This window comes from Leucoraja erinacea, chromosome 20 (genome assembly GCF_028641065.1).
Source record: "Leucoraja erinacea ecotype New England chromosome 20, Leri_hhj_1, whole genome shotgun sequence".
NCBI lineage: Eukaryota > Metazoa > Chordata > Chondrichthyes > Rajiformes > Rajidae > Leucoraja > Leucoraja erinaceus.
This window is the reverse complement of record NC_073396.1, coordinates 13,591,871-13,607,700: the sequence shown is the minus strand read 5'-3', so window position 1 is coordinate 13,607,700 and position 15,830 is coordinate 13,591,871. Positions and strand designations below refer to the sequence as shown.

Here is a 15,830-nt window from a genome sequence, read left to right as displayed (position 1 = left end):
TGGGAGGAAACCGAACATCTCAGAGAAAACCCACGCAGGTCACGGGGAGAACGTACAGACAGCACCCGTAGTCGGGATCGAACCCGGGTCTCCGGCGCTGCATTCGCTGTAAGGCAGCAACTCTACTGTTGTGCCGCTGTGACCGCCCAACAGGGTCTTGAACTTCTTTAAATGCATTATGAGAAAAACTCTCACGTGATTCATCGCAGCCTGGCACAGCAACTGCTTTGCCCTTGACTGCTTGAGCCTACAGAGAGTGAGAAACACACCTCAGTCCATCACAGGCTTGTCACTTCCTTCCATTCAGTCCATCTTCAGCGCATGTTGCATCAGGAAGGCTGAAAGTATTGTCAAAGATGCCTGACATTCTCGCCATTTCTTTTCTTTCTCCCATTTTCTGGGAAAATAAACTTGAAAGCCCAGACATCCAGATTTAAGATTATCTTTGTATCATTGCTATCAGATTCATGCACCAACCACCTCATTCGCATCCCGTTTCCAGAGGTGCTGCCACATACTCTTCCTCTTAACTCCACCTCATTGAGTTATTCCATTATTCTCCTTTAGTTTTTTATTGTAGACCTTCAGATTGCTCGACAATCTGCACACCATTTTGCTGCTTTGCACTTGTCATTCTATTTGGTGTTATGTCTAATATTACCATGTACACTGTTTACTCCATGAGCGTCATGCGAACAATGAATTGCGTTGTTCGCATGAAGATGTATATGACCATTGAGATATAACCATAGATCATAGAAACCCAAAATTTACAGCACAAGAGATCAGATCACCTGCAACAGCCAGCAACCTCTTCTCTATTGATCTCCCAAGTGCATTGCACTGTCGTTTGTTCACAGGGACAAGAGGTTTTTCTTTACAATTAATTGCATTAAATGCAGGACCTTTACATTAAATAAGAACAATTCACATGAATTTATTCATCATTTGCCATTGATATGTCATATACAATATATAGTTCAAATTAATTCAATCATAGTTTCCACTATATCAGCACACAGAATTTTCAAAATATTTTAAATGTTATCCACTTACCAAAGGAGTACCTGAAAAACAAAAAGACAATAGTATTTAGAACAAATTAATCAAACAGTGCAACAAATATTTGTCTTCATCAAAGATTGGATTTTAAGGTCATTAATTAACATCAAAAGACTTGTCTGGACACCTACATTCAGTCCACCTTATCCTACACATTCTCCCGGTTGCTAAACATCTTAACTCCCCTTCTCATTTCCATACTGGCCTTTCTGTCCTGGGCCTCCTCCACTGTCAGAGTGAGACCACATGCAGATTAGAGGAACAGCACCTCATATTTCCTCATGGGCAGCTTACAACCCAGCAGTATGAATATTGATTCCTCTAATTTCGAGTAACCCTTGCATTCCCTCTCTCCCCGCACCCCCCCCCCCCCCCCCTCTAATTTTTCTTGTTAGTTTCACTGTTTGTATCACTTCATTATCACCTCTCCCACAGCCAACAATGGGCCATTGTAGGCTCTGCCTTTCTTGAGTCATCTGATTTGTTATTTTCCTTTTCATACCTCTAGTTTCCCTCTCCCCTGACTCTCAGTCAAAAGAAGGGTATCGACCCGAAACGTCACCTATTCCTTTTCTCCTGAGATACTACCTGACCCGCTGAGTTACTTGAGCATTTTGTGTCTAAATGCCCCGCTGAGTTACTCCAACTTTTTGTGTCTATCTTCGGTTTAAACCAGCATCTGCAGTTCCTTCGTACATACTTAATATCTTCTTTTACTTATTCAAAAACAAATACTAATTGTCATGCATTCAAATAGTAATGAAAACTGCAGAACACAGCTTTAATATAATTCTACTGTCTGTTATCTGGAACTGTCAACCTGCAAATATAGCACATTCCTATGAAATATGGATAATTGCATGCAGTTGCTATTCTTTAAGTACTATTTCCATTTAAATGAAGGCCCAACTGGATGCATGGTAGATTTATTGAGGGTATAAAGACTAAACCAAATGCAGGTCAAATGGGGATCAACAATATGGCACAGATCGCAATCAATTCTAAACTGTAACAACACAATGTACAAGTAGAAATGTAGTCATTATTACAATATCACTCAATTTACTTACTGTTGTAAGAGGCTTCTCTACTCAACTATATATCCTGCCATGCCATGTTACCGTGCCCACTATTCATTCATTTTCTCAGCCTCAAGGACTCAATGAATTGAGTCACTAAATCAAAAAAATAACTAACAATTTTTATTTGTAAAAATGTGTGCTCTTCTGGTAGTTTTGTGGCCATTCGGCACCCGCTAAACATTTTAGACTTACTGATCACTTTATTCTACTCTTCTGTCATTTTGGCCTTTGCTACAGTTTTATTTTATATACAATATTATCCAATCTAACAGCATCTTTGACTAAACATTTATACATTTGATTGCTTTGGTATTAACACTTTGGATGCCTAGCACAGGAACATTCCGCAAATACTATTCCTAAAGAGTAAGAAGCTTGGTATTCTGCTGATTGGAGGAATGGTAAAGATTTTACAATTTGATCGCTCTCAATAATTTAGTTATGTCTTGCACTTGGTGCATAACTTACCTTTTAGATTATAATTTATTTCACAACATTAGTATAAATAGGAAATGTGCAGCTTGCTAGTGGCAGCTGCAGTCACTGCTTAATCGGGTGGCTTGCTAGAACTAGTTATCATATAATTGCTGCCACCAGGAATGACTCAGGTCTTTGGAACGTTAGTTAGTCTAAAAACAGGAGGCTTTGCCAACAAATTACAAACTTTTCATATCGAGCACAAAACGGAGGATTTTGGTAAGAAGTGGAACGAGACAATGTTCTTCAACTTTGATTCTGCTAAATTCATCTTATGAATAGAGGAACAACAGGTCACCTTGGACCAACGGACAAGTGGAAACTCCAGATCTCTGCCCACGTCTGGACAGCCACTAATGGAGAGAATGTGGTCGGCTGAAGGAGTTCCAGTTACCTGTTTTGGAGCCTGAGCAACAGCTGATGTCACTACGGTCCACCGGCAAGTTTTTTTTTTCTGTGACTAACATGCTTCAGTTGGTGGTCAGCTTGCAAATCAACAGAGTGCATGTGGAGGGGGACTAGGTGACAGTTGGACAGGAAAATAAAGAGAGCAGCTAACTCAGGGGACTTCTGATGGCATCGTTTTTTGCTAATTGGTATTCAGTTCTGAAAAAGTATGGTGGGGTTATTGATGGAGGGGTAAGGGAGTCCCCTGGCAAAGTCAAGATTCTACGCCTAGTTGCATAAAAAGGGAGAAAGGAGGTCCAGAGTTGTTTATTTTTTTGTGTGGACGTATGTGTACGTATATATATATTTGGGAGTACAGGTGCACAACCTTTTATCCGAAAGCCTTGGGACCAGACACTTTTCGTAATTCGGAATTTTTCGGCTTTCGGAATGGAAGATTTTTAGCGTAGATTTTAACAGCTGGCTCAGTGGTAGAGTGCTCGGCTCATATCCGCAAGGTCGCGAGTTTGCGCCTCGATCCCCGGCAGTTACTCGATCGCGAGTTTGAGTCTTCAATGTAGTTTTTTCTTGCAGAATAGGAGAGAATAGGGAGGGTTAGGCTGGGATCATTCTCTGCGAGATGATCTTAGTGCAGGAGACAAGTGTAGGAGAGGTGTACTGACTGTGTGGGCAGAACTTTGGAAGTGATTGCCCACCATTCTCAAAACCCGCTGTGTCTCCCTGTCCCTGGGATAGTAGGGGGCGATCAAACAGCACAATACCCCCCTCCCCCTCCAACTCCAGAGGAATCCGCTCCCCGATGGGCCGCTACAGCGACAAGTGGCAGTTCGCCCACAGCCCGAGCTGCGCCACCCCAAGAACAAGACGTACCTTGCACACCATCAGCTTCTGCCCCTACGGGGAGCATGTTCCTCTGGAGTTGGAGCGCGGCTGGGCTGGAGTTGCTGATCTGGGATCTCCGTGCTTGCAGTGGGACTGGGGGTCGGTGTCCCGATGAGGGGGCGCAGCTTGGGCTGTGGGCGAACTGCCACTTGTCGCCGTAGCGGCCCATCGGGGAGCGGCTTCTGGTGGTCCTGACGTCTCCGGCCAGTTTGCAGTTTTCCTCTGGAGTTGGAACGGGGCTGGGCTGCTGCTGGCTGTGGGTCTCTGGGATCTCCGTGCTCGCAGTGGGCCTGGGGGTCGGTGTCCCGTTGGTCCTGACGTCTCCGGTGACTGGCACTGACCTGCTGGCATCGCCGATGTGAAGACAGTGCAAAGCCCCCACGCCGGTGCAATGGGCGGGGAGCTGGAGAGGGGAGGGAAGGGGTCATACACATGGCCGGGAAGCAGAGGGGTGTAGGTGGGGTGAAATTGAAGGGAGCGACAATCTGCAGCTGCCTGCCCGCTGAGTTAAAAAGTTCCCACGCAAGACTCACGATACATTATGTATCGTGAGTCTACCATGGGAACTTTTTAACTCAGCGGGCAGGCAGCAGCAGATTGTCAATTATTAACCCTCCCGCGCAATATACCCTCACCTTCTCTTTTATGAATGGGGATTTAGTTCCCCTTTCTTCGAGGACCGACCGGAGGTTCCGCTGTCACCTCTGCGGGCCGCCCTCGGTGAACGTCTTCAAGGACCTTTCTTCAAGGACCGAAAAAATGTCCGCTATTCGGAGCTTTTCGTTATTTGGAATTTCGGATAAAAGGTTGTGCACCTGTATGTGTATCTATACACACTCAACTTTTTTGGTGTCTCTCGTTTCTTATATTGTTTACAGTGTACTATGTTTACATATTCTGTTGTGCTACTGCAAGTAAGAATTTTGTTGTTCTATCTGGGACATATGATAATAAAACACGCTTGACAAGAGAAGTAGTTATAGAGTAGGCAAGCATTCTGCTTTCACAAACACGATTCCAGGGCAGTATGTTGCTTCCCTAGTGCCAGGAATATCACTGGCCTTTTATTGATATTCTAGAAGTGGAGAGGGCAATACACAGAGATTATAGGGTATACAAGTACCCAACAAAAGTAGACAGTAAAAGGACAAAGTCCTGCAGGCAAATTTTCGGGAATTTGGAAAGAGATTAAGCAGCAGAACCTCTAAAGCAGTCATCTCTGGATTACTACCAGAGTCACAAACCATTGATTAAAAAATAATAATGTGGAATGGAACGGCCACCTATGGCACTGACAAAGTTACAAAGTACGGTGGCTCCTCCTTTGTTGTCTCTCACTCCCCCCCCCCACCCCACCCCGCTCCCCCACAGCGGTTCCGCCATTGTCCATTGTTCTCCCCCATTACCCCCCTCCATCCCCATTGTTCTTCCCCCTCGCAAAGCTGGGTCCTCCATTGTTGTTCTTCCCCCTCCCTCACGCGATCCTCCCAAGCCAGGTCCTCCATTGTTCTTCCCCCTCCCTCATGGTGGTGTCTCCACACTCTCATCAACTGCCAATCATGGGTCGACTGGTGAGGCTTCACCGCCGCCGCCGAGGCTTCACCGCCGCTTCACCGCTTCCGAGGCCCCACTGCTGTGAGGCTTCACAATAATGTGATGCAGATGAATATGTGGCTGTAAAGATGATTCAGGAGGAAAGTGTCATGCCTTCTCGAGTATTGGGTCTGATCTGGGGAATGTGGGACCTATACATTCCGATGGGTTCCACCCAAAAGGGCCAAGACCCAATATCCTTGTAGCGCTATCAGGGAAGTTTGAACTAGTTTCAAAAGTGGAAATGGAAATGGAACCTGGAAAATTAGAGAATGTGGTTTGCAGCATAAATAAAGGTTAGAAATTGCACTAAAAATTAGAATGCTGTGTTTAAAGATAGGTATCCAAGCCAAGAAGCTCAACAGGCAGTTTGCAGCATTTTTATTAAGGAAAGGGGGATAAAAAAATTAATAAAGTTGTGCCAATATTAAAGAAACAATCACAATTATGATACAGAATGATACATTAGAAGGACCATCAGATGAAGCAAAATGGGTTGAATTGAAGGGACAAGCACATTATTTGGAGTGAACGTTGAATATCTACATTTCAAGGGCCTTAGAAGAATAAATGAGTTGGCAAATTTATGGCAAGTGCAAAAATACTAGGCAATAATAGAGGGGGATTTTAATTATCCCAATATTATCTTGCATACAGTCAGTGTGAAAAGGATTCAAAAATCTTAAAATAAGTTCACAGACATTTTTCTGCTAAAACTCACCAGCCCAGCTTGGGAAGCACAAATTGTTGATTTTGTTTTAGGGCATGATGTTGGATAGGTGGAAGTATAGTGGAGGCACTTTCATGTCTGATCATAATTCAGTTATATTTGGAACAATTTTGAAAAAGGACAATGTTAAAATGGAAGTGATTATTCAAAATTGTGTTGAGGCTGATTTTGTTACAGGAAGAACTGCTTTAGTCCAAGTGGAATGAGAAAAGTGATTGAATGTGTGGAAACTTCTACTTAAAGATGTACACGTTATAGAACAATAGGAGATGTTCAAGATGATTCAAGAGTTCAGGGTAATGATGTTTCTGCCAAATCTATAGCCCCCAGACCGCAACTTATATAACAGATAGAATGAGACAAGAAAGGAACCTTGTGAGAGATAACAGGAACTTGGTATAGCAAAAATCTAAAAGAATATAAAAGGACCCAAAAATAAAATAGGGAAATTAGAAAAACAGATGTATGAAGAAATACTGGCAACTAAATCAAAGAAAATGCAAGGTATTTTATAAATATATAAAAAGATTGAGGGTAACTAGGGAAAGAGTAGGGTTTGTTAGAGTAAATAAGGAATCCTATGTAGAGGCAGAGAATATGGGTAAAGTTCTTAACAAATAGATTGCAGCTGCCTTCAAAAAAAGAGGAGTGATGTGAATATTTTTGTTAAAGAAAAAGGGTATGGATAGGATAAATATGGTAAAAAAGAAAATATTTTTTAGAGTGGATAAATTGTCAGGCCCAGATGAAATATATCCTAGGCAATTAAAAGGAAAGAAATGGCAGAGGCAAAAACCAAAAGAATGTTTTAAAGTAACGTTAAAGTAATTAGGAAAGGGAACAGAGTGCAGTGGTCTGGAACACCCCACTTGAAAAAAGTGGCACAGGCAGAAACCTTAGGCACATTTTAAAAGTACTTAGATGTGCATCTGAAAACCAATGATGTGCAGGGTCCCGAGCACAGGGCCAGAAGGTGGAATTAGATCGGGTCGATCTTTTTTAACTAGTTTGGTTTAGTTTAGGTTTCCTTCTGTTAAAAATCTTTTCATGATTCTTTGATCTTTGGGGCACTGATGAAAACTTTAAAAAAAAAAAAGAGAGGATATTGGTTATTAAAATGTGTCCCTCCTATCCAAGCAAACATTCAACATTTGTTCCATTCATGCGAACCACAGCTCTTACTTCCTGATCTGTTCACTCAGTAAACTACAATGACAAAATTCACTTTGGTTTATGACTATGATTGTCACATTGTCTAATCTGATCTGTATCATCCATTACTCTGCGTTAGACAAATAAAGCCCTGATAATTAAAAAAAAACCTTTAAGGAGGTATCGCAAACCTCCAAAACGCCAAATCGTGAAATTTGCTATTAACAAAATACTTGCATTAAAAGTAAAATTCCAAGAGGGAATTATATAACCTCATATAACAACAAAATAACCAAATATCACAACCAAATTCAATTCAAAATGTTATGTAAGCAAACCCTGCTGAACATTGTACATCACCAGTCAATTAAACATTTGCAAAGACATGATGAAATTAATGGTGATTCCTGAAACTATCTGCTGCTTGGTTTTACCAAGTCACAGACCAACTTGTCAGACCTCCATACCACGGACCTTGTGAAAATACTCAGTGATTACTTTGCTTTGGCAGGTTTATAGGAATTGACTATGGCTCTTGTTTATAAAAAAAGCATTTACACCGCAAGGTAATATTTCTCCAATTACGAGTGGCCTGGAGTGCTTCAGCAAGACCCTTCCTTCCGTGTCTATAATCAAATACCCTGAAGGAGAATGCTTCCTCTGCATTTCTTTTTCCTTCCTAGGAATATGGACAGTATAATTACAAGTTTAGAAGCCCACTTTGGAGAACTGCAACCACAACAAAGAGAATGCAGAAACCAGACAAGTGGTTTCATTTACCACCATTCCAGCTTATTTCCTCCCATACGACTGCTTCAGAATATTTAGGTTTGGCACCAACTGAAAACAGCTGTCAAATTTGTAAATTATTTTTCTTTGTCTAATGATAATCTTCAGTTACATGCTGTAAAGAATGCAATTTAAAAAAATGTTCTTGCAGAAACACATTTTAATCTGCTTGCATACTTCATGACGTTCTGTGAACCATTCCAGCTCACAAGGCGATTATTTTAACAATTTTTTTTAACAAGGGCATTGAGGCCTGTAATAATTACGAGGCATCCTAAATAGCTTTAACCTTTTGCCCTTACCCATAATAAGTGCATCGAATGTCAGTCTGTTTTTGGCAGTGAGTATCCTGAAGAGGGCAAACGGTTAAACATTTAAAAACAATTTGAAAACTCCCTCAACTTTTGTGCCAATTTAACCAGGGCTATGCAGAGAACAGGTCAATTATTCACCCTGACCGGTCTAGATTAAAATTGAGACTGAATGTTCAGGTTTTTGAAGCTGGAAAGGAAAACAAAATGACTGAATTATAACAGCGAATGTAAATTGTATACAACATGCATCTTGATCAGAACTTTACATATGGATTCAGTTGCTAATCTACCATCTCAAATGATATCAAACGACCGTAGGTGGGAAAAAAAGATTTTGTTTCCGCCTGACAGTGATGTCATTGTACAAACAACTGAACAATTAAACTTACTGAAGTTGTTACTAAAGGAAGTTGCACAAAAGGAAATCTTTGAAGCATAAATAAGCAGAGGGGTGATTATGTTCTAGACTGAATTGCTAGCCCTTTTTGCTTTGAACAAAAAACACCTAATTGGTACTTACCGACAGAAGCCACGTGGAAAATATTCCTGGAAGGAACCCAGAGGAAAAGACCACTCAAACTAAACTTGGATAAGTATCTGAATTCCTAACTCATGAATGCCTCAGGTGCAAGATCCTCTGAAATAACTTCATCGGTTCTACATCCTATTTTTGTGAGGTACTCAAACGTTTCTCAATTTACTTAAGATCAACACAATTAAAAATATAAGAATACAGCAATTTGAGGCAGAGACTGTGCAACACCAATTCAATGGCCAATAATCACACATGGCTTTGATATTTTGGCATTGGTCAATAAGGCACTCCTGAAACACGTTCACAGATCACCAGGGGGATCAGGGCTTGGAAAGGTTAAGAGATCATCGGAAATAGAAGCCAGTGTGGGTGATTCAATAAGATCACGATTGCTCATTTGACCTCAGTGCACTTTCCTCTACTAATTCCACATTACTCAATATCTAAAATTTATGGTCCACTTCCTCGAATGTCTTCAGCAACTGAGCCTCCATATTCCATTCAGTAGAAAATTCCACAGAATCACTAATCCCGTGTGAAGAAAGTTCTCCACATTTCTACCCTGAATGGGCAAATCATTTCAGGATAGAGATCTCTGGTTTTATGGAATTGAATTGTATTGGTTATTATTGTCACATGGACAGAGATACAATGAAAAACTTTGTTTGTATGCTATCCAGTACCATAAGCCATACACAAATACAACAGGCAATGCAAAGAGAAAGATACAAAACACTGCTTTATGGCATTATAGTGATAAGTGCAGATAAAACAGTGCAAGGTCCACGATAGGGTTGGTTGGAAGATCAGGACTACAACTTAGCTTGTGGAAGGACTGTTTCGTAGTATGATAACTGCAAGAAAGAAGCTGTTCCTGAATCTGGTTGTACATGCTTTCAAGCTTTTGTATCTCCTGCCTATGACAGAGGGGAGACGAGGAAATGACCAGGGTGTAGATGGTTCTTGATTATGTTAGACACCCCATTGAAAGGAAAGACTAACTCTGCATCTACCGTGTCAGGATCTGTAAGAATTTTGAATTTTCTTTTTTAATTACAATTTTTTCTTTTAAGCTCAAGGGCATATACATCCATTCTGCTTAACCTGTCAAATGGCAAACCCATCAACCAAAAAATCAAACTGGTGAACCACCAGTGCATTTTCACAATCACAAATGCATACTTCTTCAGATATCAAAATGTGACATGACCAAATTAATATGGAATTATTGAAAAACAAAAAAGGTAAAGATCTAGGAATCTGAAATAAGAACAAATATTGATGAAATTTTTCAGCAAATCAGGCAACATCCTTTTAAATTCATTTTCAGGATGTGAGCATTGTCAACAAGATATGTATCTATGCCTATCTCTAATTTCCCTTGTGATCGAGACATAGTCATACAGTCATAGAATCATTCAGCGTGGAAACAGGCTCTTCGGCCCAACTTGCCCACAGCGAGCAACATGTCCCATCTACACTAGTCCCACCTGCCTGCGTTTGGCCCATACCGTTCAATACCTGTCCTATCTATGTACCTGTCCAAATGTTTCTTAAACATTGTGATAGTACCTGCCTGAACTACCTCCTCCAGCCGATCGACCCATACACCCACCACACCCTTGTGGGAAAACGTTACACCCCTCTCACCTTCAACCAGTTCTTGATTCCCCTACTCTGGGCAAGAGATGGTGAGATGGAGTCACCTTCTTGAACAATCAGTCTATATGATGTAGATACTCATACAGTGCAAAGGGGTAGGGAATTTCAGGATTTAAACAAAGCAATACTGAAGAAAAGGCTGTGATATTTCCGATTAAAGATGCTGCATGACGTAGAGGGGAAGGTAAAGGTGTTGGTATTCCCATGTGCCGGCTGCTTCTGTCACAAGTTCACAAGTCATAGGAGTATAATTAGGCCATTCGGCCCATCGAGTCCACTCCGCCATTCAATCATGGTTGATCTCTGCCTCCTGATCCCATTTTCCTGCCTTCTCCCCATAACCCTTGACACCCGTTCTAAACAAGAATTTGTCTGTCTCTGCCTTAAAAATACGCACTGACAGTCTCCACAGCCATCTGTGGCAATGAGTTCCACACATTAACTACCCTTTGAATAAAGAAGTTCCTCCTCACCTCCTTTCTAAAAGAACGCCCTTTAATTCTGAGGCTATGACCTCTGGTCCTAGATTCTCCCACCAGTGGAAACATCCTTTCCACATCCACTCTGTATATGCCTTTCATTATTCTGTAAGTTTCAAGAGGTCCCCCCTCAACCTTCTAAATTCCAGCGAGTAGAGGCCCAGTGCTGTCAAACGCTCATCATATGCAAACCCACTCTGTCCTCCTAGTCCCCATGCTGTCCTCCTTGGTGGTACAAGCCACAGGTTTGAGTGGTACTGCCAACCAAGCCTGAGCAAAAGCTGGTTAGTAAACAGAGCAAGGTTGAGGGAATGAATGTTAAGGGTGGTTGATGGGTTACTGATCACCATGGATGTTGTCAAGATTTTTGAAAACCATTGGCACTGCACTAAGCCAGGCTAGTGGAAACATTTAATTATACTCCTGATTGTGCCTTGTAGATGGAAAGACAGGGTTATTATTAATCCAATAACGGCAAGTTACCCACTGCAGGAAACACAAGTTCTGACCTCATCTTGTCGGCACGGTGTTTATGTAACTAATAATGTTGAGTTTCTGGTCAGTGTATCAAGATGGCAATCCACCATCACCTTCTCAGGTGCAAAACATGTTGGCTTTCCCAGCAATTTCTAGATTTCAATAAACAAACAACAAAAATCTGGCATGTACTTGGTATTTGAATTAGAGTGTAGTTTTTTTCAGGAAATTCCTTATAATAGTAATCTGCACTTGAATACTGAGACAAATCCACAAAAATAAACTCAAAATACCCCATATATTAATCAAGGGTTAACAACAATATGACTTGCATAAGCAAGTTAATACAAGTTACCTCTTAATACAGTACAACGCAAATTCCTCTCTACTTATCTGCGATTGAAGTGCTCGAAATGTTTTTACATTACTGCACAATGCTTAATATTAAGTCCCATGTTTTCATGAAATCAATAATTGGCATACAGAGGAATTAGTTATGCAACCAATTCCATTTTTAGTTTAGTTTACTTTTGAGAGACAGCACAGAAACAGGCCCTTCGGCCCACCAAGTCTGCACCGACCAGCGATCCCCATACACTAACACTATCCTATACACAAGGGACAATTTACACTAATACCAAGTACACAAACCCTTGGTGGTACAGGTTAACCTACAAACCTGTATGTCATTGGAGTGTGGGAGTTAACCGACAATCTCAGAGAAAACCCACGCAGTCACGGGGAGAACGTACAAACTCCGTACAGACAGCACCCGTAGTCGTGACCGAACCCGGGGGTCCGGCGCTGCAAGCGCTGTAAGGCAGCAACTCTACCGCTGTTCTGCTATTGTTTCTTCTGCAAAACACCTACCTTCCTCTTCCTCACATACCTTCTTACCTTAAAATTCCTTTTTTTTGCTTTAAATGATTTACTGCAGATAAATTGCATGCATCAGTACTGCAAGTACTGTAAAATATTACAAAGATTACCCTTCTTCTTTTGTTGGACTGTCTTCCATTTATAATAGAAATCCTCCAATATCTTAGCATGCAAGTTGCTCTTTTCCATCTCAGTCAACCGTTAAATGTGCTTTCATTATTCGAGTTGGTGAGGTGAGTCATTAAATCATCCAATACAAAATAACCTGATAATGCACACTAACTTTGAACAGCACTTCATTTTTAATTTTGACAAAGTATCATTGACCTGAAGCATTAACTGTTTCTCTTTCCACAGATGCTGCCTAATCGGCTGAGTGTTTCCAGCACTTTCTGTTGTTGTTTCAGGTTTTATCCCATCATTCTATAATTCGACATATTTAATAAACTAGATTTTATTGACCATTAATTATGTACTTAGTATTTTTAAATTCATCAAGTAACCAAGATTACATTTAATCTAACATCAAAAGTATCCAATACTGTTGGTTAAATTATACATATATTGCAAGTACCCTTATTAATATCATGCTATGATTCTGGTAAGAAAAAGTCCAACAATACAATTATTTCATGAAACCGCTTGTGTGCACCTTTGAATGCTGAGACTCAACAAAATACAGGGTAACAGCTAATAAAATGGGTAACATGTAATAAAAAGGAACTGCAGATACTGGTTCATACCAAAGATAAACACAAAATACTGGAGTAACTCAGAGGGACAGGTAGCATCTCTGGAGAAAACAGGTGACATTTTGGGGAAATTTCTGAAACATCACGCATCCATTTTCTCCAGAGATGCTGCCTAACATCACAAAATGTAATATCCTCTTGTCTAACAATTGGACATAAACATAGCATGGGGCTCCTACAAGCAATAATACAATTAGTGTTAGATTAATATAGCACAAAAGGATAATCATTTTCAATCTAATATTTACTTCCCGAATAATCATTATTAACTAATTAACATTTCATATCCATAACTAAATGGAACTATCAAATATTTTTAATATATTTACAAATTAGCTTTGCTGCAGTTAGTGCTGTTCAATGTGTTAGCTAATTTCCACAGGTGCTAAATATTGATTTCAGATGTAGCTCACCATATTACTGCAAATATAAAAAAATATTTAATTGACTCAATTGATTGATCTCATTACATAAATCACAGAATTTTTGCGTACATTCACTGGTAAAAATGAGCAGATTAAATTATTCTGAGGTAATTAATTTTTTGACCATCATAAATGGTTTTCTTTCTTGGATGCTGAACGATGTTGGATGTCTTTGCTGTGAGAATTTGCACATTCTTTGAAGCCTAGCTTTTGGATAATTGCTCTAACATTTACCTCTGCCCCCAAGTAGCAAGTTGTGCTTTGTAATTTTCTTTTGAAGTCGTGGGACATTCTTCTACATTACAGATGCTATATAAATTAGACACAAAGTCCTGGAGTAACTCAGCAGGTCAGGCAACATCTCTGGAGAAAAAGGCTGGGTGACGTTTTGGGTCGGAACTCTTCTTCAGGCTGAAAGCAGAGGGGAGGGAAGGGGACGTAGGAAAAGGTAAGACAAGTCAGAGCCGGCAACAAATGGTCAAGGAAGGGTGGAGTCCATAATGGCACATTGTTGGCTGGGGTAGAGCTGTTCCACTGTTCGCATCCCTGTATCACTTTGTTATTGCCTCTGCTGCATGACCCGATGATTTACTCCAGCACTTTGTCAATAAAAAACAGCATCTGCACTTCCTTCCTACACTATATAAATTAGAGTTGTTGTTATCAGAAATCATTTCATCACAGCAAAGATGATTAAGTGGATCTCTTGCAAAGATAAATCTGACCTCCATGAAGATTAAAGTTTCAGTTACCTCTACCTAACCACTGCTCACCCTCAGGGGTCTAACTCCCGGCATTTACCTCCGTAACTAAGTGGAAGTTATGGGCACCCATACAAAGGCGGAAATTCTGAACTTCCCCACAGCTGATCAGCACAGCACTCCTCTTGCACGCCCGAGGGGGAGAGTGAACTTCCTCAGACTTCCTTGAATTTACTCTGCATGGTTTGGCAAGCCAGACACATGTTATTCCAGGGAGACCAGCCATTTGAATGGCAAAGAAGAGTGGTGAGGTGTATGGGCAAGTAAAATGTAATTATTTTCAAATATTGAGAACACTTAATATTAATGATGCTTCATTTTTGAAAGCGTCAATGCTTCTGAATGTCTGTAAATATCTAAAGGCAGTGAATGTCGAGCCTAGGGCTCGGCTTTCTTAGACGTCAAAGCAATTCGGGTAGAGGTTTCCACGTAATTTACAAGCACCTGCTTTGTGCATGGGCCTTACCAACAAGGGTGGTGCCTACTTACCACAGAAGCTTCATATCCAGGAATCCTGCTCGGTATAACAGCAGGTTTAGAACACAAACAGCCAGAAAGCTCAGACACCTCATAATTTAAGGGAAGATTCAGGCCAATGTTTTCAACATTAACTGCCATCACATAGAAACATAGAAACATAGAAAATAGGTGCAGGAGTAGACCATTCGGCCCTTCGAGCCTGCACCGCCATTCAATATGATCATGGCTGATCATCCAGCTCAGTATCCCGTACCTGCCTTCTCTCCATACCCCCTGATCCCCCTAGCCACAAGGGCCACATCTAACTCCCTCTTAACTATAGCCAATGAACTGGCCTCAACTACCTTTTGTGGCAGAGAGTTCCAGAGATTCACCACTCTCTGTGTGAAAAATACACCAAAGATGAAGCCTGTATATGCCACATGCTGAATACATAAGGCAAGCAGACGATTTAACATTTACTCGAGTTACTTAGATCTAACAAAACCCGCAAATTACCGTACATCGTCATGTCAATCAGAGCAAATAAGCTTCAATAAATAAGTTTTTTTGTCTTCTTTAAATGTATTACCACACTGTAATTCATCATATCAAACAGAATACAAATTGCCTTTTTAATACCACACAGTTATAACGATTCTGGTATTGCTGTTTTTCATTAAGAATGGACCGAGAACATGTGTCCTTAATGGCCTGTCCCACTGTACGAGCTAATTCAAGAGTTCTCCCGAGTTTGCCCTGATTCGAACTCGGAGAATTACGGTAATAGCCGCTCGTAGGTACTCGGGGCTCGCGTCGACATTTTTCAACATGTCTTGAAAAATCTTCACGAGTCTTCACGAGCTTACCGTATTTCCCGAGTACCTGCCGTTAGTGTTACAAGCCGTTAAG

At 40.9% G+C, this 15,830-nt stretch overlaps 1 protein-coding gene across 2 annotated transcripts in view; it reads right to left on the bottom strand.

Annotated features, from left to right (window-relative positions):
• lmf1 (lipase maturation factor 1) overlaps positions 1–15,830 on the bottom strand; it is a 460,297-nt gene that overhangs the window by 419,112 nt on the left and 25,355 nt on the right. For both annotated transcript variants that reach the window (XM_055651323.1, XM_055651324.1), the window contains exon 3: positions 1,057–1,067. In XM_055651323.1, the coding sequence (XP_055507298.1) occupies positions 1,057–1,067 (11 nt within the window). The remainder of the gene's footprint in view (positions 1–1,056; positions 1,068–15,830) is intronic.